Source organism: Castanea sativa, chromosome 9 (assembly GCF_040712315.1).
Source record: "Castanea sativa cultivar Marrone di Chiusa Pesio chromosome 9, ASM4071231v1".
Lineage (NCBI taxonomy): Eukaryota > Viridiplantae > Streptophyta > Magnoliopsida > Fagales > Fagaceae > Castanea > Castanea sativa.
Genome location: NC_134021.1, coordinates 10,148,770 through 10,171,354, shown reverse-complemented (window position 1 = coordinate 10,171,354; position 22,585 = coordinate 10,148,770). Strand labels below are relative to the sequence as shown.

At 38.5% G+C, this 22,585-nt stretch overlaps 1 protein-coding gene across 1 annotated transcript; it reads left to right on the top strand.

The window, feature by feature from the left end:
• Positions 1-16,275: 16,275 nt before the first annotated feature.
• On the top strand, positions 16,276-22,158 carry LOC142611008 (uncharacterized). The gene is made up of 11 exons (XM_075782999.1): positions 16,276-16,474; positions 16,610-16,704; positions 16,877-16,934; positions 17,518-17,709; positions 17,992-18,068; positions 18,378-18,460; positions 18,667-18,718; positions 20,084-20,152; positions 20,515-20,601; positions 20,755-20,819; positions 21,721-22,158. The coding sequence occupies exons 1-11, from the start codon at positions 16,339-16,341 to the stop codon at positions 21,791-21,793; spliced, it is 987 nt and encodes a 328-aa protein (XP_075639114.1). The 5' UTR covers positions 16,276-16,338; the 3' UTR covers positions 21,794-22,158.
• The last annotated feature ends 427 nt before the right edge of the window (positions 22,159-22,585 follow it).

Genomic DNA, 22,585 nt, shown 5'->3' with positions numbered 1-22,585 from the left:
AATAATTTATTAGCAAAAATTTGCATCCTATGTATGATTATCCATTTATATAAATTTTTAACTTTATATATTTATTTATTAAAAATTGAGATTTTAAATAACATTCTACAAAATATAACATTCAAATAACTCATAATGTGATTCTTTGCTAAGTTACACCATCCTATTACGTTTTTATAGGATTGAATTCTAAAATCCTAGTCTTGAATTGTGTATTTATGTTTCTCTTAATATGCATGCCAAATTTCATGTTAATCGGATATTATTTATTGTATTACCAAAAAAACTCTTATTTTGCATATAATTTTAATATGAACAAAACTTGAAACTTATACATTTTATGATGAGATGGTTTTGAAGTCAAATATAATCCAAATGTTTTAATAAAAAGTTATCAAGTGATATACATGTAGAGTTTGAGCATTCGCATCAACCCGTACAAAAATTCACGTCTATTTTATATCCTCACTTTTTAAAACATCTCACATTAAATTATCTATTTTATATTGCATTTCATTAAAATATCAATTTTTCTTAATTTTTTAATTGTTTCTCTTTCTTCATACACAACAACCGCCATCCACACATTCTTTCTTCATCCTCACAATACATAAAGAAATAATAATAATAAAAAGTAAATACAAAATGAATATTACAAGTGTAAATTTACATGATTATTGTAGTAATCATGTAATTTTACACTATTTTACATGGTTTAATGTGTGTGAATTTTAAGATTAATTAGCGAAAATGTGATACTTTTTTATTATTAAATAAGCACTAATCGGTACTTGCTTATCTTTATTTTTTATTTTTTAGAAACCAGATAATGTATTGCTTGAAACTCACCATATAGTCATCACTATATGGCATTTTTTATTTATTCAATGGGTGGAACACACACTGTTTATATATAATATAATAATATTGTTATCCATCTCCTTGTGCACCCGATGACTTTTGCTTTCCCATTCTTATGGAGATGGAGTAGTCAGAAAGCTGCAACAAAATTGTAACTGGGGATTGGGTTGTTGCACGGGATACGAGCCATGGTGGTTGACAAATCAGAACGTGATCAAATCTACTCACCCTTCTCAGACCAACCAGCTTGCACCTATACTTCCCCCCCTTATGGCTTTATCTATCAATACAACCAAACAAAAAAATTAAAAAAAAAACAACATCAATCATTAGTAGTCAATATTGTACCGGTATCAGTTGGTATTTTTCGTATCGTTTGTATCTACTTGTACCGGTTATATTAATGATTTTTCGAGTGTTTTGTCCCATACCAAAAAAAAAAAAAAATGTTATAGAACCTATTATTTGAGTTAATAAGTCAAATTAATGTAATTTAGGTGATATTTAGACTTATAAATTATGTGAATTTTATATTCTATACATACATACATACATATATATATATATATATATATATATATTTACATAATTGACTACTAACACAAATAGTTGGCTCGCAGGTAGATCCATGGTCCACATATAATAAGGAAAGAGTTCTTGTTACTTCAAAAATGATATATATGATGCCATGACTCACCTTATTGCTAGATGTTTATATTACCATTAAGTAATTCAACATTTAAAAGAAATCTTGATTAGAATCATTAGATTATGTATGATCTTCCCATTCAAAAATTGATTTATGTGTCTCAGTGTCTGATCGAGGTAACTACCTACTTTCTTGCTAATTGCCATAGAATCCATTAGACTGACAATTCTTGTCACTCTATTGGATTTCAATCTTTATTTTAATTAATTAAATTTCACTGAGCAATTGCATCACTAGAACCTATTCCACCACGGATCTTAATAATAGATTAATTATTTGGCCCCAATAGTATGTTTGTGAGAACCAAAATCAAGCCAACTACTCTAAGAAAATGAAAAGAAAAGAAAATAAAAGAAAAAAAGAGATGTTCAGTAAACTGACAACTATGAGAGAGTGAGAAGAAGATAGCAAAAAATTGCAAAACAAAAATCCCATGTTTAAAACAAGTCGTTCATTGGTCATCCTAACTTGATATGGACTTGTGCAGGTGTCGGGTTTGGGTTGATCCATTTTTTTACGAGTCTTTAAAAAAAAAAGACTCCTATCCATACCCATATTTTTGTTCGGACAGGTTAATGGATCAGGTTCCAATTTTGCTGTGTCTAATTTTGTTCCAAATTGAATTTTGCCAAACGAGTTTGTAATTGGGGGGATTTTGCTCAACATCACTTTTGGCTTTGTTATAATACTCTTGCATTGATTATGTTTGATGTACGACATTATTAGCACCCTATTCTTAATCCTTTAGACTAAATATATTTTGTGCAAGAGAAAAGGATTATATTCATCATTTGCTCTTCAGTTGGTCGGTCAGTCGAAGTCAAGGTAGGGTCGATGGGTTGAAAAAATCTCAAGCAAATTGGTGGTAGTATTTCTCACCAATGTAGTCTCCCGCGCTTACTGTTCAGGAAGTAGGGAAGCAAAGAAGGGTAGTTGTAGATTTCTAAATAGATGCAATAATTGGCAATTGTAATCAGGAGACCACTTTATTTGAGGTGTTACTCCGTGTCATACTTGGACCGTTGAACATAACCACATGTCCGAAACGTGTCTTTTTTATTTTATTTTATGCAATACCCGAGACATGCTGAACCCTTATTTCTTATTTATCTTTAGTTTCAATCTTAAACGCTTATCTATCTATTCCTTTCAAAAAAAAAAAAAAAAACGCTTATCTATTTATTTATTATTTACTATTTTGATCTAACTCTTAATTTGTATTTTTAATTTTTAATTCTTAATTTTTTATATATATAGGGTCCGTTTGGATAGAACTTATTATTGAAAACTGAAAACTAAAACACTGTAGCAAAATAATTTTTTAATGTGTGAATAGTAGTGCGGGGCCCATTTTTAATATTTTTTCTGAATAAAGTGCTTGTGGGTCCCATGAACAGTGTGTGAATAGTATCGAAACAGTGCATGAACAGTGATAAACAGTGTTATTTGTCTCCAAAAAGCCGAAAACGCGTGAATAAAAAAAAAAACAAAAAAAAAAAGAGCTGAAACGTGATCTCTCTAAACGCAGACGCAAATAATTTGTATCCAAACCGTACCATAATAGAAATTTTATTCTAACCTAATTTAAGTATACATATATGAAACTTCATCCTGAAAACTTGAACCCTGACCCTTACTTGCCACACCCATACCCCCATAAACACTTAGGGTGTGTTTGGATACCACTTATTTTGCTAAAAACTGAAAACAATAAAAAAATAATTTTCAATTACTGTTCACACTAAAAACACTGTTCATATGTCTTGATGTATTGTTCATGTCCTATGAATAGTGCACCAGGCTCTGGTAAAAAAAAAAAAAAGTCTAAAACGCAAAATGCTAAAACGTGGATGTGATTCAAATGCTCACTTATACGCATGAATTCACTTTATTATCTGTAGGGTCATTGGGCCCAGAAATATATGTGGGTTGGCCCAAGAGTATTCTTCGGGCTAGGAGCCCAGTCCAAGGACACAAGATGGTTTGAGGTTGTATGAATGTTGACTCATAGGAAAATACTATATAAAGAAAAGATAATGTCTGGATAAGTATGTCCAAGGAAGATTGTGTCCTCGACTATATGAAGCCGAGGTAGGGGAAGGGTTGGTTAAAATCCACAGGCTATGTTCTAGAAATTCTACAGGTTATGTTCTAGACACGGTACACGTGGAGGATAAGAAAAAGGGCGGTGGAATATCTGATATAAAGTTGTTTACCACCGCCCCGCATTGAATGCTCTGCAACTGATATTCTGGCCACGTTAATAGGGAAGTGAGACCTGAGCATCATGGTGGACCTTGGTTCTTATCTCCAAAGACTACATGGGAGGTGGATGGGACAAGTATTTAAAACGAGCAATCTAACCATGACGTGGAAAATGAAGAGGAAAGGAAGGAGGGAGTATAAAAGAAAGATGGACCTTCGGTAAAGAGGGGGGATTTTTTGAGAGAGAAAAAGAAAAAGTATATTGTAAAACTGATTATCCACAATTGTAATCTATCTTGAGAAGCAGTAATATAAATTATCCTCGGATTGTGTCCGAGGAGAAATTTTCGTTCATATTCATATAAACAACTCCTTGTAAGTGCCATCGTGACCAAAGCCCATCATTTCTTTGTTATTTAAGCATCATTAGAACCTAGATTTCAAGCCCACTCTCTACAAATTTTATTGTAAAAGGGCTTTTCAAGCCCACTCCCTTCTGATTTTGGGTCCGGGCTCAAATTGTGTCCTTACAATTGGCGCCATTTATGGGAATTCTTGTGTTTTAAGAGGTTTGGCATTATGGTAGGCTCAGGTCCACACCATACGGAGTCTGTGGGGTCTCAGCATGAGGATCACTCCTTATATCTTGAGCACGAAGAAGACCGTGAAGGGAGTGTACACACAACGCGCACCAACAAGAGTAGGAGTCATTCACGAGGGGGGAGCAGAGTTCCTCACGAGGAAAATACAAAAGCCATGCAGAAGGAAATTGACAACCTGAAAAGGAAGTTGCATCGCCAAAGGTGAAAGCGAACTCCTTCTTTCTCTGATCCCTCCTCTGAGGGCTCCGAGGATGACAATTATAGGCCGAGGTCAAGGACTCCCCCGGATGAATCTTTCTCTTACGACGATGACAACCTGCATGGGCGGAATGGTAAAAATTCTTCTTCCAGGGGCCTAGGAAACGATGCTATGGGTAGGGCATTACATCGAATCTCCAGGTCACCCTTCACTCGCAAGTTGGAAGAGGGGAGGCTCCCTCGACGCTTCACATAACCAGCCTTTACCATTTATAATGGCCGAACAGATCTTGTGGAGCATGTGAATCATTTCAGTCAAAGGATGGCGGTACATTCTAAAAATGAAACTTTGATATGCAAGATATTCCCCTCCAGCCTGGGACCTGTGGCGATGAGGTGGTTTGATGGCCTGAGGGCAGGCTCTAGCAATTCTTTCAAGGAACTTACAAGGGCATTTGGCTCTCGTTTCATCACATGCAGTAGGGTTCCCTGGCCTTTGGATTCATTATTGTCCATGGCCATGAGAGAAGGGGAAACCCTGAGAACATATTCAGACAGGTACTGGGAGATGTTTAATGAGATTGACGGGGACTTTGATGATGTGGCGATAAGGACCTTCAAGGTTGGCCTATCTACGGAGCACGACTTAAGGAAAAAAACCTATCAGGAGCGTGCGTTGGCTCATGGATCGCATCGATGAGTATAAAAGGGTTGAGGAAGATCAGCAGCAAGGAAAGGGAAAGACGAAGGTTATCCCTCGGGAGAGGAGGGATTTTAGGTCGGACAGATACAACAATAATAGACCTGGGAGAGATTTTTCTAGGCAAGCTAGTCCTACCGCCCCACAAGTGGTCAACACCGTTTTTAAGGAACCAGTGCAACAGCTGTTAGAGAAAATCAGGCATGAGTCATACTTCAAATGGCCCAATAAGATGGCAGGGGACCCCTTGAGACGCAACCAAAACCTCCATTGCCATTATCACCAGGAGAGAGGTCATACCACTAAGGATTGTTGGACTCTGTGGAACCATTTGGAGCAATTGGTTAAAGAGAGAAGGTTAAAGCAATTCTTGTATCGACATAATGGGCAGGGAAACCACTCAGGAGCGGCAAACCAGAGTAGCACTTCATCAAGACCTCCTTTGGGTACAATCAATGTTATTTTTGTTGCACCTGGAAGAACTGGTTCACATCCTTCTAGGGTGATGTTTGTGACTCGGACATTAGCTGAGGAATCTAAGGATCAGCTGAAGAGGATTGAAGTGAATATTCTACCAATTTTAGGTTTCTCGGAAGAGGACAAGATCGGGACTATCCAACCACATGATGATGCTTTGGTTGTTACCCTGAGGATAGGGGACTACGATGTAAGAAGGGTGATGGTTGATCAGGGTAGTGGGGCAAATATCATGTACCTTAACCTTAGGGCTGTCCACGGGTCGGGCTGGGTCGGTTTTTGACCCAGCCCGGACCCGACCCGTCGGTGTCAATCGGTCGAGTCGGTTTCGGGTTCGGGTAGTTTTCGGTCGGTTCGGTCGGTTCAGAGGATCGCCGGATTCTGCAAACGTCGCCGGAATCTTCAAAACACTCGCCGGAATTTGCAAAAACTCAGTTCATTTGCACCGAAAATCGCCGAAATAAGCTTGGATCGCCTCGAATCTCTCCGGATCTCACCAAATATGGTCGAGATCTCACCGAAATCAGCTTGGATCTGCTCGAATCTTGCCGGAAATCAACTTGGATCTTCTCGAATCTCGTCGGATTTCATGAACCTTGGTCGAGATCTAGCCGAAATAAGTTTGGATCTCCTCGAATCTTGCCGAATCTCACCAAATATGGTCGGATTTGATTGTTTTGGTTGACGAAATCTGCGAAATGAGGCTGAGATCTCATCGGAAAGCTGGAGAATTCGTGGATCGTTCATGCTCTTCGGGCGGGTCGGGTTTCGCGGGTTTTGAAGGAGAAGACTTGAAACCGACCCGCCGGTGTCAGATTTTGGAGAACGGGACCCGCGTCCAACCACTGGAGCAGTCGGATCGGGTGGAAACGGGTCGGGTAGGGGCGGTCTGGGCGGGTTGGGCGGGTGGCCGAGTGGGTTGGACAGCCCTACTTGACCTGTTTAAAGGGTTAAACTTAAAGCTTGAAGATCTTACAGCTTATGATTCACCCTTAATAAGCTTTGAGGGAAAAAATGTCGTACCAAAGGGGCAAATTGGGCTGCCTGTGCAATCAGGCTCAGAAGTGGTAAACGTGGATTTCATTGTAGTAGACGTCTATTCTCCCTACACGGCCACTGTGGCAAGACCTTGGTTGCATGCTATAGGTGCCATTTCCTCAACCTTGTATGTCGTGATCAAATTTTTGTCTGGAGATCAGATAGAGGAACTACTTGGAAGTCAATCTGTGGCTCAACAGTGCATGACGGCTGCAATTCTGCACTAGCCTAAATCGAAGTCCTCGGCCTCGGCTGACGGAAAGTCGTAGCAATCAAAGTCTCTAGCCACAACCAGGGTACCATCAATAGAAGAACCTACCTGTGAGAAACTAGAGAAGGTTCTTATAAGCGACGACCATGAAAAATTCTTTCAGGTGGGAGTTCAATTGCCACATGATGAGAAAGCAGAGCTGGTTATGTTTTTAACGAAAAATGTGAATGTATTTGCATGGAATGCTTACGAGGCTCCTGGGGTTGATCCGAGTTTCATTTGTCATCATTTGAATGTCAATCCAGCTGTAGTATCGAGGAGGCAACCACCTCGGCACTCCTCTAAAGAGCATTCCGAGGCTGTCAAGGAAGAGGTGCTTAAACTTAAAAAGGCAGGTGCTATCAAAGAATTTTTTTATTCTGAATGGTTAGCTCATACAGTGGTGGTAAAAAAGAAAAATGGGAAGTGGAGAGTGTGCATGGACTTCACAGATTTGAACAAAGCTTGTCCTAAAGATTTTTTCTCAATGCCTCAGATAGATCAGTTGGTGGATGTTAATGTTGGGCATCCTCGGATGAGTTTTTTGGATGCTTTCCAAGGTTATCACCAAATACATTTAGCTGTGGAGGATTAGGAGAAGACTGCATTTGTCACTCCCACGGGAAATTACCATTATAAGGTAATGCCCTTCGGTTTGAAGAACGCAGGGGCTACCTATCAAAGGATGATGACTAGGATGTTTGATCCACAATTGGGAAAAACTATCGAAGTATATATGGACGACATGGTGGTGAAAAGTAAAGCGGTTTCCACGCATCTAGAAGATCTAAGTGACACTTTTCGAACGTTGAAAAGGTACAAGTTGTGACTTAATGCCTCTAAGTGTTCTTTTGGTGTGGGGTCGGGCAAATTTCTAGGCTATATGGTAACTCACTGGGGAATTCAAGTTAATTCGGCTCAGGTGAAGGCCATTAACAACTTACACCCACCTCGGAATCCTAAAGAAGTTCAGAGGCTGACAAGAATGACTGCTGCCCTCAACCGATTTATTTCTCGGTTCGCGGACAGGTGTAGGCCTTTCTTTCAGTTGTTGAATAAATGGAAGGGATTTGAATGGACCGAGGAGTGTGCATTGGCTTTTCAACAGCTTAAGGAGTATCTCTCACGACCACCCGTTATGCCTCGACCAGAAATTGATGAAGTTCTGTTCGCATATATTGCGGTGGCTAATCATGCAGCTAGTCTGGTTCTTATACGGGATGATGATAATGTACAAAGGCCAGTTTATTACTTGAGCAAGTCTCTACATGAGACTGAGGTGAATTATTTACCGTTGGAGAAAGCAATCCTGGCAGTGGTGCACGCTACATGTAGACTTCCCCACTACTTCCAGTCTCATTCAGTTGTTATCCTAACTCAACTCCCTCGTAAGTCTATACTTCGGAGTGTAGACTACATGGGAAGGATTGCCAAATGGGGTACTATCCTAGGGGCTTTTGATATCAAACATATGCCTCGCACCTCTATAAAGGGACAAGTCATTGCGGATCTGGTGGCGGAGTTTGCTGAGCCCTCGTTAGAAGAATATATTAAGGAATCTGGCATGGATGAAAAATCAGTTGGCATGATCTCATGCAAAGAGTCTCCGTTATGGAAGGTGTATGTTGATGGAGCAGCAAATCAAAGAGGATCTAGTGTGGAGCTAGTTTTGGTGTCCCCTGAGGGAATTACTTTTGAGAAATCCCTGAGATTGGGGTTCTAGGTCACCAATAATGAGGCAGAATATGAAGCTCTACTTGCCGGAATGAACATGGTTCATAGAATGGGAGGAAATGTGGTGCAAATGTTCTTGGATTCACAATGGTAGTAGGCCAAGTGGAAGGGAAGTTAGAGGCAAGAGATCCAAGAATGCAAGGATACCTAACTCAGGTCAGGTATATACAATCCAAATTTGAGTCTTTTTCCTTATTGCATATATCCAGGTGTGGGAATACCCATGCTGACTCTTTAGCCACACTCGCAACATCCTCGGCACAAAGCCTACCTCGAGTCATTCTTGTTGAAGATCTGTGGAAACCCACTGGGACAAAAGGTGACGCCATCCGAATTCATCAAATTAGGGTGTGGCATAGTTGGATGGATCCAATTGTGACATTCCTCAAAGATGATATCTTGCCCAAAGAAAAATCTAAAGCAGATAAAATACGCAGGAAAGCACCTCAGTTCTGGCTGTTCGAGGATCAGAAATTATATAATTGCTCTTTTTCAGGACCATATTTGCTATGTATACACCCAGAAGCAATAGAGTTACTTTTGGAAGAGTTGCATGAAGGAATTTGCGGAAGCCACACTAGAGGAAGGTCTTTAGCTCATAGAGCTCTTACTCAGGGATATTGGTGGCCCAATATGCAGAGTGAAGCATAGGATTATGCAAAGAAATGTGACCAATGTCAAAGATTCGCTCCTAACATACATTAACCAGGGGGTGTTCTTAATCTTCTGTCTAGTTCTTGGCCTTTTGCTCAATGGGGCTTGGACATTGTTGGGCCTTTCCCAAAAGCAGCAAGGAATAGAAGGTGGCTACTCGTTGGAATGGATTATTTCATCAAATGGGTTAAAGCTGAGCCATTATCAAATATCAAAGACATGGAAGTGAAGAAGTTTGTATGGAAAAACATTGTCACCAGATTTGGAATCCCTCATACTCTCATTTCAGATAACGGTCTACAATTTGATAGTAAGGCCTTTAGAAGATACTGTTGTGATCTAGGTATCACGAATAGATATTCCACTCCAGCTTATCCTCAAGGGAATGGACAGGCCGAAGCAGTCAATAAAGTGATAGTCAATGGTCTCAAGAAAAGGCTCGATGATGCTAAGGGAAGATGGGTGGAAGAATTGCCACATGTTTTGTGGACGTATCGAATTACACCTCGAAGATCCACTAGAGAGACACCCTTCTCTATGACTTATGGGGCCGAGGCTATAACACTTCTAGAAACTAGATTTCCAACACTAAGGACAAGCTCTTTCACTCCAAGTGGTAATGATAATTTACTGGAAAAAAAGCCTAGACCTAGTTGAGGAACGACGAGAGAATGCCATAGTTCAGCTAGCTTATTATCAACACAAACTCAAGCAGGGATATGACTCTCATGTAAAGTTACGGCCACTTGCACCTGGAGACTTGGTGCTGAGAAAATTTTTGGACACTACAAAGAACCCAGCATGGGGAAAACTGGGACCCAACTGGGAAGGACCTTATCGTATTACCTCAGTCGCGGGCATAGGGGCTTATAATCTTGAAGATCTAGATGAATATGTTGTACAACGCCCGTAGAATGTAAATAACCTACGAAGGTACTATTATTAAATGAAAGGCACTTCTGCCATTTTTATTTCCATTGACACTGTATTGCATTGATTATCGTCATTTTTTCTAAGTATCAAACTGAAGGTTAGTCATGCCTAGATCCTCGGACCACATACCTCGTCTAAATTGATATCTTATTAAGTGTTGAACAAAAATCTTGGTTATGTTTGGTCCTCAGATCATCTACTTCGGGGAAATTAACACTCCAGTTCTTTTTTTTTTTTAAAGTATCAAACTGAAGCTTGGTCATGCCTGGATCCTTGGACCACATACCTCGTCTAAATTGATATTTTGCTAAGTGTTGAACAGAACCTTGGTTATGTCTAGTCCTCTAATCATCTACTTTGGGGAAATTAATACTTCGATTTATTTTTCTAAGTATCAAACTGAATTTTGGTCATGTATGGCTCCTCGGATCACATACCTCGTTTAAATTGATATTTTATTAAGTGTTGAACGGAACCTTGGCTATGTCTGGTCCTCGGATCATCTACTTTGGGGAAATTAACACTTCAGTTCATTTTTCTAAGTATCAAACTGAAGCTTGGTCATGCCTGGCTCCTCGGACCACATACCTCGTTTAAATTAATATTTTATTAAGTGTTGAACAGAACCTTGGTTATGTTTGGTCCTCGGATCATCTACTTTGGGATAATTAACACTTCAGTTCATTTTTCTAAGTATCAAACTGAAGCTTGGTCATGCTTGGCTCCTCGGACCACATACCTCGTTTAAATTGATATTTTATTAAGTGTTGAATAGAACCTTAGTTATGTCTGATCCTCGGATCATCTACTTTGGGGAAATTAACACTTCAATTCATTTTTCTAAGTATCAAACTGAAGGTTGGTCATGTCTGGCTCCTCGAACCACATACCTCGTTTAAATTGATATTTTATTAAGTGTTGAATAGAACCTTAGTTATGTCTGGTCCTCGGATCATCTACTTTGGGAAAATTAACACTTCAGTTCATTTTTCTAAGTATCAAACTTAAGGTTGGTCATGTCTAGCTCCTCGGACCACATACCTTGTGTAAATTGATATTTTATTAAATGTTGAACAAAAACCTTGGTCATGTCTGGTCCTTGGATCATCAACTTTAGGGAAATTAACACTTCTTGTTAGCCGTGTACCTCATATATGTTGATAATTTATTGGGCATTGGTTAAAATTTAATTATGATTGATCCTCGACCTGTTTATGTTTAAACTTGAATCCAGGCCTAAGTTTGTGCTTCTACTTGCAAAAAACTTGGAGACTCCCAGATATAGTGATAAATGGATAGAAGTCCATGAGCATCACTTAATGCATTTGCAAGTATATTGAACATATTGCCTAAATCATTCTAAATTGCTTCCTTAGAATTGTTAGTTAGTTTATGAAGATAAACAGACTATTGTTCTAAGTGTGGTAAACAAACATCAGGAACCACGAACAAGATAACAAAACAAGCATCAAATAAAAGAAATAAACTTGCTTTTTTCATTGATTCAAAATTTCATTGGAAGTACAATTACTTGCAAGTCTTCGAAATTACAAAGGATAAAGGTAAAAGGGAGAACAGGGAAGGAGAGAGCAATCATGGCTTTAGCTTTATCTTTAGGGGGCCTTTAGGATCTTTTGGAAGCTGAGGTTGCGCCGAGGAGTCAGCAGCTATTTCTTTGCCTTTCGGATCTTCCTTCAAGGTTATTGGAATTGTCGCTAAGACAAGTTGAATTGTCGCTAAGACAAGCTCCATTGTCTGGTCACTTTGTTTGTCCTTGGAAGATTCCTTAGGATCATTGGGAGGCTGTGTATCCTTAGATGCCACCCTTTCTATTAGTTCAATATGCTTGGGAGGCTGATCTTTAGTAGAGATAGGATCTTCAGCTACCTCACTTTGTTTGTCCTTTGCTCCTTGTATGTCAGCACCATCCTTGATTTGGGGAGGGTCAGAGGCTCGGATGGCTGGGGGAAAGTAGACATTCTCTGCCTTTTAAAGCATGGAAGAAGCATCAACCCTAGCTTAGGAAAGTGCCTCGTTCCATACTTGGAGGCAGTAATGCCTACATACCTCAGGGACTTGAGCCTTGAAATTTTCTGTGGTCTCTGTCATACAGACCTCATAACCTTCTTGTTCAGCTCGGTCATTTGCCTTCTCAGCCTCCTCTTTTGCTTGGATGGCCTCTTCTTTGGCCTTGATGGCCTACTCCCTTGCCCTCTCCGACTCCTTCAAATCATTCTTAAGACCCTCAATCAGCCTTTTTGCAGCAGCAAAGTTCTCGTCGGCTTGCTAAGTTGCAGTCTTTGGTCCTCGGCCTGCTTCTCGGTTGTTTTTAGAGTAGCGTCTAAACTGGACCTCTCACTCTCTGCTTTGGTCAGGTTATCCGAGACCTCTTTTAATTTCTTCTTCTGTAGGTCAAGGATCCTCTAGGTGTTGTCACGCCTTAATTCTTCGGCCTTGAGGGACTTGTACGTGCTAATAACAATCTCCTCTGCCCTGTGAGCAGACTGAACAGGCTATGCGTAGAAGACAGCAAAGTTATAAAAACAAAGTTAAAACTTTTCAAGTGTAACAGAAATGGAGGTAAACAAGACTTAGATGAGATCCTTACCATAGCAAGTTCCTTTTTCAAGGTCATGAAGACATTCTAATCTCTCATTCTTTTAAGTTCACCCATGTCCTCGGGTAGCAGTAAGGCTTGCTCCAGGGCATCTACTACACAGGCAGCTGTCCCTACATTAGAGTTCCTGATGGTTGCATCAGCAGTGACCGCGTGGTCGTCCACTGTCATCTCGGGAGCCCAGATTGGGGCATGTACGACTGTATGGGACTCGGCTCGTTTATCTGACCTCGTCTGCGCTGTGCGGGCCAGCTTTCCCCCTTTTTCGGGCTCAAGTTCCTTGGGAAGAGAATCTTTCCCTCCCTCAATCGCGTCTTTCTTTTTTGGATGATCCCTTTTTCTTTTGTGGTCAGCTTGGTTAGTGTGTTGAGATTGGGTAAGAGGAGGGATCTTGGATTCCGGGACTTTCTCAACGTCTTTATCTTTGACTTTGGTTTGAGGTACCTTAGGAAGCTCTTGGGTCCCCACTTGAGCTTCTAGTACATCCTTGAGACTTGGCTTTGGCTTGCGTTGGATACCCATAATATTACGTTGTTGGGTGGTGCTTGGTAGGACTGAAAAGGATGCGCCGAGGACAGCAACTTGGTCTTCAGGGGAATGGGGTTGATTGAAAACCTCGAACTCATCCTCGGAATCAGATACTTCAACAATCTCTTCTTCTTCCTTTATACTGGGTTGAAAAGAGGTTGCTTCGCCAGATGTGTGTTGAGTTGGAAGAAGGACTAAGGGAATACCGTCTGGTATGGGTTGAGGGGGTTGTACGAGATGTGTGATAAGTGTGCCTTGAGGAATAGGAGTTCCCTCAGGTAGCAGGAAACCCTCGACAGCAACGCTTATTAGGGGTAGACACGAGTCCTTGGCTCTGATCACGCACTTCGGTGCTTGGAAAGCTTTGGAGATGGGATCGTAGCCGAGGATTAAATGAGCCGCTCGGAGTTGGCCGTCTGAGTGTAAAAAAACTTCGGCCTGCAATATCCTGTCTAATCTTGCGAAATTGACAAGATGAGGATGGCGATCCGCTGCGTGTGGGTCTGCAAAATTGTTGAGAAGAAAAATTATTAGAATAAGTAAACATTTTATATAAATATAGGTTTTAAAAACAAAATGGTTTTGAATAGTTTAAACTGGATCCAGAACTTCACCTGGTGTCCCCTCCCTTGTCGAACAGGGAAGACCGTCATGCCAATTCCCTGATATGAGTAGGAAGTCATTTTTCAGACCTTTGTTGGATTCAGGGAGGCACTGAATTAACCTAACCTCTGGATATCTAGATTTTAGATAATATCCACCTTTTTTATTTAAGTAATGAAGGTTATAAACCCATTTCACATCATGATGGGTGAGTCCTAGGTTCATCTTTTCATTCAAAGTATCTATGGAACCTAGAATCCTAAACATGTTTGGGGCGCACTGGGTAGGAGTTAATCTAAACACCCTAAGATAATCCTTGGTAACGGTTCCCATTGGGATTTTCATCCCTCCTTCTATGAATGCTATTATCGGGATTACTACCTCTCCCGTTTCCCTTTTCTCATACCACTCCCCTTCCGAACAGTATTTGACAGATACCGTCGGTGGAATTTTGTACCTAGCCTTAAATTGTTCTATTTTTTCGCTTGAATCTACTAGCGATGCAAATCTGCCCATGTTTAGGAGCGAGGTGTGGGTATGAGGGAAGAAATAAGAAATTATATGAGCCGAGGAAAAGTGAACACCAAAGAGAGAAAAAGAGAAATAATGAAAGATGGAGTCTAGGAAACTTACTTTAAGAACGACAGAGTCACCTCGACCTAGTTCTTGGGAAATGTGAGGGCCTGTAGATTGCAAAAAATTGGCAGATACGCTGAGTAGGTGTTATAATGTGTGAAATGGTTTGAATTGTTGGTTTTTATACCAGTTGAAATCGTAAAGGCATGAAACTTCTCGCCTATGTCTCTATGTCATCCTCAACCGTTGGATGCGCATCATGTCATTAGGTGTGGGGGACAAAAAGACGTCAGAATTTAATTTGGGGACGCTTCGCATACCGATACGTTAGGAATGTGTTGAGGGGCAGTTCAAAAGTCATCATCCCTATCAGCAAAGATATATGGTGTACACAAGCTGAACAGTGACAGGTGTCGAGATCCTCTTTTCCTCCCTAGGTAACAAAATGAGAATCTCAAGGGGCTATTGTAAGGTTATTGGGCCCAGAAATATATGTAGGTTGGCCTAAGAGTATTCTTTGGGCTAGGAGCCCAGTTTGAGGACACAGGATGGTTCGAGGCTGTATGAATGTTAACTCATAGGAAAATACTATATAAAGAAAAGATAATGTCTGGATAAGTATGTCCGAAGAAGATTGTGTCCTCGGCTATATGAAGCCGAGGTAGGGGAAGGGTTGGTTAAAATCCACAGGCTATGTTCTAGAAATTCCACAAGTTATGTTCTAGACACGGTACACGTGGAGGATAAGAAGAAGGGCGGTGGAATATCTAATATAAAGCTATTTACCACCGCCCCGCATTAAATGCTCTGCAACTGATATTCTGGCCACGTTAATAGGGAAGTGAGACCTGAGTATCATGGTGGAACTTGGTTCCTATCTCCAAAGACTACAAGGGAGGTGGATAGGACAAGTATCTAAAACGAGCAATCTAACCATGACGTGGAGGATGAAGAAAAAAGGAATGAGGGAGTATAAAAGAAAGAAGGACCTTCGGTAAAGAGGGGGGATTTTTTGAGAGAGAAAAAGAAAAAGTACATTGTAAACCGAACTATCTACAATTGTAATCTATCTTGAGAAGTAGTAGTATAAATTATCCTCAAATTGTATCCGAGGAGAAGTTTTCATTCATATTCATATAAACAACTCCTTATAAGTGCCATCGTGACCAAAGCTCATTATTTCTTTGTTATTTAAACATCATTAGAACCTAGATTTCAAGCACACTCTCTACAAATTTTATTGTAAAAGGGCTTCTCAGGCCTACTCCCTTCTGATTGTGAATCCGGACTCGAATTGTGTCTTTACATTATCCATTATTGTTTTTAAATTAATATATTTTTAACATTATATGAAAAATAAAAACTTCACGATATTTGAAAATATATTTTGATAATTAATTAATAAGTATACCCTGTCATATTTTTTCAAAAATTGTAGTTTTGCTGTGTAGTACTCAAAATCGCACCATGACCGGGTCAGTGTCCCACTGTCCCCGCTTCCCAGATTGTCACGCACCTGCACAATGGTTCATTAAAGAACTCCTTCTGCTATACGGTATAACTTATATCTGATATGTTCAGCTATAATGATTCTAAGCAGACAATTTTCGGTAGTCCTTTGACTTTTGCTTTGATACTTCTGCAAGTTTCAGTATGAGCTGGTGCAATTTGAATGGCCGCTGGAGAAGCCATGTAACCGGGCAAACAATCTACCTACTGTTCCTGGGTCAGGTTGTCTCTTTTGTACTTGCACTCGTTAGCTTCACTTCGTCTCTGATAGCTGATCTTGGTAACCTTCAAAAACCCATCTTTAGTTTCATGCATTTCTCTGCTTCTCATGTTGATGACCATGATTTTTTTTTTTTTTTTTTTTGTAATTTATGTTGACCCTTTACTTGATTTTGTTTACTGTTGATGTGTGTAGGTGTTGATGCACCGCTTACTCAGACTTTGTTTCCTTACTTCTTTTTGGCTTCTGTTTATGGGAGTATTTTGCTGTATAGGCGTCAGGGACTACTGGTAAATTCGTTTTTTTTTTTTTTTCCATTATTAATAGGTATCTGTATTGTATATATATATTGCATTAGCTGCTCAACCAAGCGGTGGTGAAATTGAAACCATAAGCTAAAGTGCATTTGGTTGCAATATTCTAAGTTGCATTTGAGTTTCTAAGAATGTGTGAGTGTGGCAGGTTTCTTGGTATTGGTATCTCCTTTTAGGTTTTGTTGATGTCCAAGGGAATTATCTTGGTGAGTAATGCTCTATTAAATCTCCCACATATGCTTTGGCATTATTAGTAATGTATGACCGATGTGAAAGGCTAATTAAGATTATTGATGATATTTGTTCTCAAAAATTGTTGTGCTAGTAATGGCAATCAACTGTCTCTGCATAATGCCAAATTTGGGATTTGGCTGTGTTTGATGCCTAGGATGATTTTGAACTAAGGAAGACATAGGAAAATATAGCAAGTAATATTAGTTAAAAAAAGATGATACATAAAACTGTCAATGTACAAAGCTCCTAGTCCTTCGGGTCTAGAAGAGATGATTGATAGGCAACCTTACATTCTTACCCTCAAATTGTTTTTCTTTTTCTTTTTTTTTGGAGAGCGACCATGCAGTATTGGAAATGAACCTTAGAATTATTTTTAAAAGAAATAGAGAATTTTGTCCCAATGTATATCCAAAACATGGACAACAACATTTAAAATGAACCCCTAATGCACAATTCTTATTCCCTATAAAATCTTTTTTAAGTCCTGTATAAGGTAGGTCAAATGTGGATTTCTAGGATTCTTGAATTAACTTGTAGATGTTTAATTTGATGCAGTTAATAAGGCATACCAGTTCTCATCAATCACCAGCGTGACGTTATTGGATTGTTGGACAATACCATGGGTCATGATTTTGACATGGTTCTTTCTAGGCACTCGGTATTCCCTGTGGCAGTTATTTGGTGCAGCCGTCTGTATAATTGGCCTTGGCTTAGTGTTCCTCTCTGATGCTGGGGTTGGCGGTGGAGGTGACATTTTCTCTTCCATATTTTATAACTTATGTTTTCATTTTCTGGGCAATAAAACTAATGGTTGTTCAGATTAGTCATGTTTCAAGGATGGTTTCTGTTTTAAGTGAGGATGTATAAGTGGAATTATAGTCATGGTTAGTGAACTTAGTTCCTTGAGTTCTAAGGTATTTACTAGCAAGTTTTAGGTGAACACTACCATCCCCATTAACATTAAGTATTTGCGACTCTAATTCCTGATTGTATATATAATTAATTTCATATCATAAATTGATCTTTCAGATGGTTCAAAACCTCTACTGGGGGATGTACTTGTCATTGCTGGGACAGTTTTCTATGCAATGAGCAATGTTGGTGAGGTCAGAGCATCCATTTTTGCTACCTCTATAGAAAGATAAATAACCCTTAAGTTGAAAGGTTGATAGTGATATCAGATTAACTTATGGGCTGAACAGCTTCGGTTCTATGATAAGCACCTAATGAAGTATGATACTAAAAAATAAAAATTTGAAGCAGCATACCTGAATCTTCAATTTTTATTTTCAGCTTTGTTAATTAAATTGCAGAAGTTTCATATGTGGAACATTGAAGACCATTTCCTTCATCTAATTCAACATATTCTTGCCATTTAAAAGTTGCTCCTTTTATAATTACTTTTTAAAATGCAGGAATTTTGTGTTAAGAAAAAAAATCGCAATGAAGTAGTTGCAATGATCGGTGTCTATGGATTTCTAGTGAGTGTGGTTGAAATGTATCCTTCCTTGGGCATATACTAGACAGTTTTTTTTTGGATAAGTAATACAATAGACATGGATTACACTTCATTTTCAATTTTTTTTTTTTAGAATCTTTTTGTTGTGATTTTAGCTTTAAGGAAAATAGATTGGAATTGTAACTTATGTTTCTATTCTTTAAGGAGAAGAATAGTATTACTTTCATTCCTTAACCTTTTCTCAGATCAATAGTGGAGCTCAAGAGTCTGGAATCAATTGAGTGGTCTACAGATCTTGTATGTAATTTAATTTTGCATAATCTTTTATGGTTCATCCATCTTCTCTTCCTGACATGCTTGGATTTATTTTTATTTTTTATTTTTATGTGAGAATAGGAAATCTAAACTCCCACTGATATATTTCAGTTCTTGATGTTAATTTTACATAATAAGATTCTGAGGAAAAGTTTGATGATGGAGTCTACAATCTGCTTGTGAATGTTCTGCAACAATCTGCAATGACTGAATAGGTTTAATAAAATAAGATTTTATTTGAATTTTGGAAATCATTTCTAGTATTGGGAAGGGAAAAAAAAAAGATTATATCATGTTTGATCTTGGAAGTTAGGCTGCGTTTGGTTGGACGGTAAATCAATTCTAGAAAATATTTTTTGCATTTGCGTGTGTTTGGTTCAACGGAAAATTTGGTCAAATTGAAAATCATTACACGTTGACCGGAAAATTACCCTCCCTAGCTGTAAATCAATTTTCATTTCTATTTTACCTTCAAATACAATTTTCTAGACTGAAAATAGAAAAGGAGAGAGAGAGAGAGCAACGGCAGTCACACCAGTGAGATCGCGCCGGCAAGCTGGCGCCCGCGAGCTCGCGCGAACGAGATTGAGGCGCGAGATCGCGCCGTCAACTGCGCGCCCGCGAGCTCGCGCCGTCGACTGTGCGCCCGCGAGACCGCGCCCGCGAGCTCGCGCCGTCGACTGCGTGCCCACGAGACCGCACCGTCGAGCTTGCGCAAACGAGATCGAGGCGCGAGATCACTCCGTCGACTGCGCACCGGCGAGATCGCTCCGTCGACTGCGCACCGGTGAGATCGAGGCGCCATAGAACTCGCGCCGTGAAATCGCAGCGACCGCCATGAGATCGCGCTGTGAGATCGGATTAGATTTGCGATGTGAGACCGCACTGTGAGATCTCTTCCTCCTCCCTCTCTCGGTCTTGAGCGAACGATTTATGTGAGAATGATGTTTTTTATTTTTTTTTGTTTATCGGTTGATGTATTGCTTTGTTTGGAAGCTGGGAAAATGACTGAAAAAATGGGAAAAATTAGTAAAAAATTTGCATTTTCAGAATGTTACCAAACACTTGAAATTATTTTCTAATATAATTTTTAAAATGCAACCAAAAACTCGAAAATATTTTCATTTCTTGAAAATATTTTCATCTAAAATTATTTTACACCCGAAAATTAATTTACACCGAAACAAACGCAGCCTTAGTGTCACTAATGCTTAAAGTTTTCTTAAGCAAAGACTGTGGACAAGATGTAAGAAATTTAGCTGCAACATTACTGTATTCCTTTCCTGTCTAATTTCTGAAATGTGCATTCCTTACACCTTAAAAAATAATCTGTTTTCATGTTTTCAGATATTAGCCTTTGCTGGGTATGCTGTATCAACTTTTATGTGCTACACCATTGCTCCTTTCGTTCTTCAGGTAAGTTCCCTTCTCTTCAACATTTTTTTGGTGCAATTACTTTGTTTAGATGAAAATTCATTTGCCTTTGAGTTTGGTCTAGTTAATGAGAGGTCTTACAATGGAAAATTGATTACAAATAGAATTCTATTTTGAAAGATGAGAACAAACATATGTAGTTTGGCAAGAATCAAATTCACTCTCCATGTTTTGATAATAAAAAGCAAAAGAGTGTTAATTCTCTAAATCCTTTTTTCTTTGATCTCATTGACTAGATGAACTAATTATGAAACTAAAAATCAATTCCTACCTTTATTATGGTGATGCTGTCCTATGAGATATACCAATGGCCACTGGTTTTAATTTGAGTATTTTGCATGCAGTTAAGTGGAGCCACGATGTTCAATCTCTCTATCCTAACTTCTGACATGTGGGCAGTTGTCATTCGCATTTTTTTCTACCACCAGCAGGTAAGCTTTTCAAATTTATGCATATGTTCCTGAGCTGTAATATAAATAGCTTGAAACAGTTCTGCAACTATTCTATGCAAATACGTCTTGTTTCTTTACAATTTTTGGTGTCATGCATATCAAACCTGACCAAATATTAATCTCCACTGGCAGGTTGATTGGTTATACTATCTATCTTTTGCAATTGTATGTATTGGACTTGTCATCTATTCAACAACGTAAGTTCTAATTCTTTACCTTGAAATTTTTATTGGCAAACTGTCTGGTTGTGAATATACATGCAGCACAGCATCCTGTGAAAGTTCTTGTCATTGTCTCTTTTAATAGAATGTAAAGAACAGTTTTCATCTCAAATTTGATAGAAAACTTAACCAGATTCTCCAAGCAGAAAAAAGAACCTCCTAATTAGAGTTGATTGTTAACACAAAAATCAAGCTCTGTAATTTGCTAGGGGCATGTGAAATATATGGATAATGGATAAAAATTCACCAGCCTAGTCTGTTTAATGTGTAATGACAATCCTGTTTCACAGTGCTTTTGCAAAGCCTTAAATGACTTTATATCTTCTCTGTGATGTTTCCATGACTACGAAAAGAAAACTTTTGAGATCATGGAGAGAGAAAGAGTGACCTTAGCAGTTCCTTACATTCTTGTGGAACCAATGTCTGATAAGCCTGGTGAGGAATTTGAACTTGACCTTAGATAAATTCCTTGAGCACATTTTAGAGTATACTCCATTGAAGTTGTAAGACATCTTTGTATTTCCATATTAAGTAGAAAAAATATATATAGTAATATGTTTTCACCATTTGAGACTTTCTATAACAAAAGGGCCAAGCATCATGAAAACAGTGAGATGAAGCTATAGCTTGACTCTTTTCTTAAGGTAATTTCATCAACCATTAGGAAATTGGCCTATTCTAAGTATAACTGCTTTGAGCTACAATCTTTTTATAATCAAAATGTGATTTTCTGACAGATTCATGGCAAGTGCAATATGATTTATCATGTCCATCTTAGTACTTGATATCTAAGGTTCTGCTTTCAAAAAATTGTAGCGAAAGTGTTTTACTTTAACTCATTTTTCTTTTCTTCTTGATCTGTTTTTTTGGTTTTCAGTGAGAAGAATTATGTTCCTGTACCTGCCATCGAGGATGGAAACTCCAATACACAATACGAAGTGCTTAGTTAGGAAAGTGAAGCAACTAGAAATGAGTCTTTGGTTTCATGAGGGGCAGGGCAGAATCCAGTATAATTAGGGGTGGAACTAGAAATTCATAATAGGTGGAAGCATTAACAATTATGAAAAATAAACTAACTAAGAGGGTTATATAAGACGTAAGAATATTAGGGGGACTGCCTATCTGGTCAGTATAAAATCAAACTGAAATATAAGGGTAAATCTTGAGATTCTAGAAAGTTTGAATGCCATGGCCCCCAAACATGTATGTAGTTCCAAGAATAATTTAAGTTTTATATCCCAACTAGTCGCAGACCCACGCGATGCGTGAGAATATTAATTATTTTGAGATGTGGTATGATATATAATTTACTCTCTAAATTTAACTCCAAATAATTTATTCTCTCTAAAAATTAAACAATTTTTAAAAGTAATTTTTATCTTTCTTTTTTTACAAATATATAATTTTATCATTTTTTGTGTTCTTGATTGATATTATATTATTATTCATTTTTGAAGTGATCTATATTCTTCTAACTATTGTTATTATGCATTATATTTCCTAATTTCTTTTGATACAATTAAAATTTTAGTTTTCAAATTTCTCATTCTCTTGAAGAGATTATCATGATAATAAAAAATTATCATATACTTACAATTGATATTACTTAAATAATTGATAGGCACATTCAAATACATAGTCATGTAGATTGTGTTTTGATATAAACTCAAATTTTCACTTCTAAACTAACTAAGGATTAACTCAAACAAATATCAAACCAAAATTATAAGAGGGAGTAAGAA

What these genes read in the sequence shown, in the direction of transcription:
- LOC142611008 (XM_075782999.1), top strand. Translation starts at nt 16,339, where the DNA reads ATGAGCTGGTGCAATTTGAATGGCCGCTGGAGAAGCCATGTAACCGGG. An exon ending in GTCTCTGATAGCTGATCTTG is followed by an intron (nt 16,475 to 16,609) that starts GTAACCTTCAAA and finishes TGATGTGTGTAG; the next exon opens with GTGTTGATGCACCGCTTACT. An exon ending in TTGCTCCTTTCGTTCTTCAG is followed by an intron (nt 20,153 to 20,514) that starts GTAAGTTCCCTT and finishes TTTTGCATGCAG; the next exon opens with TTAAGTGGAGCCACGATGTT.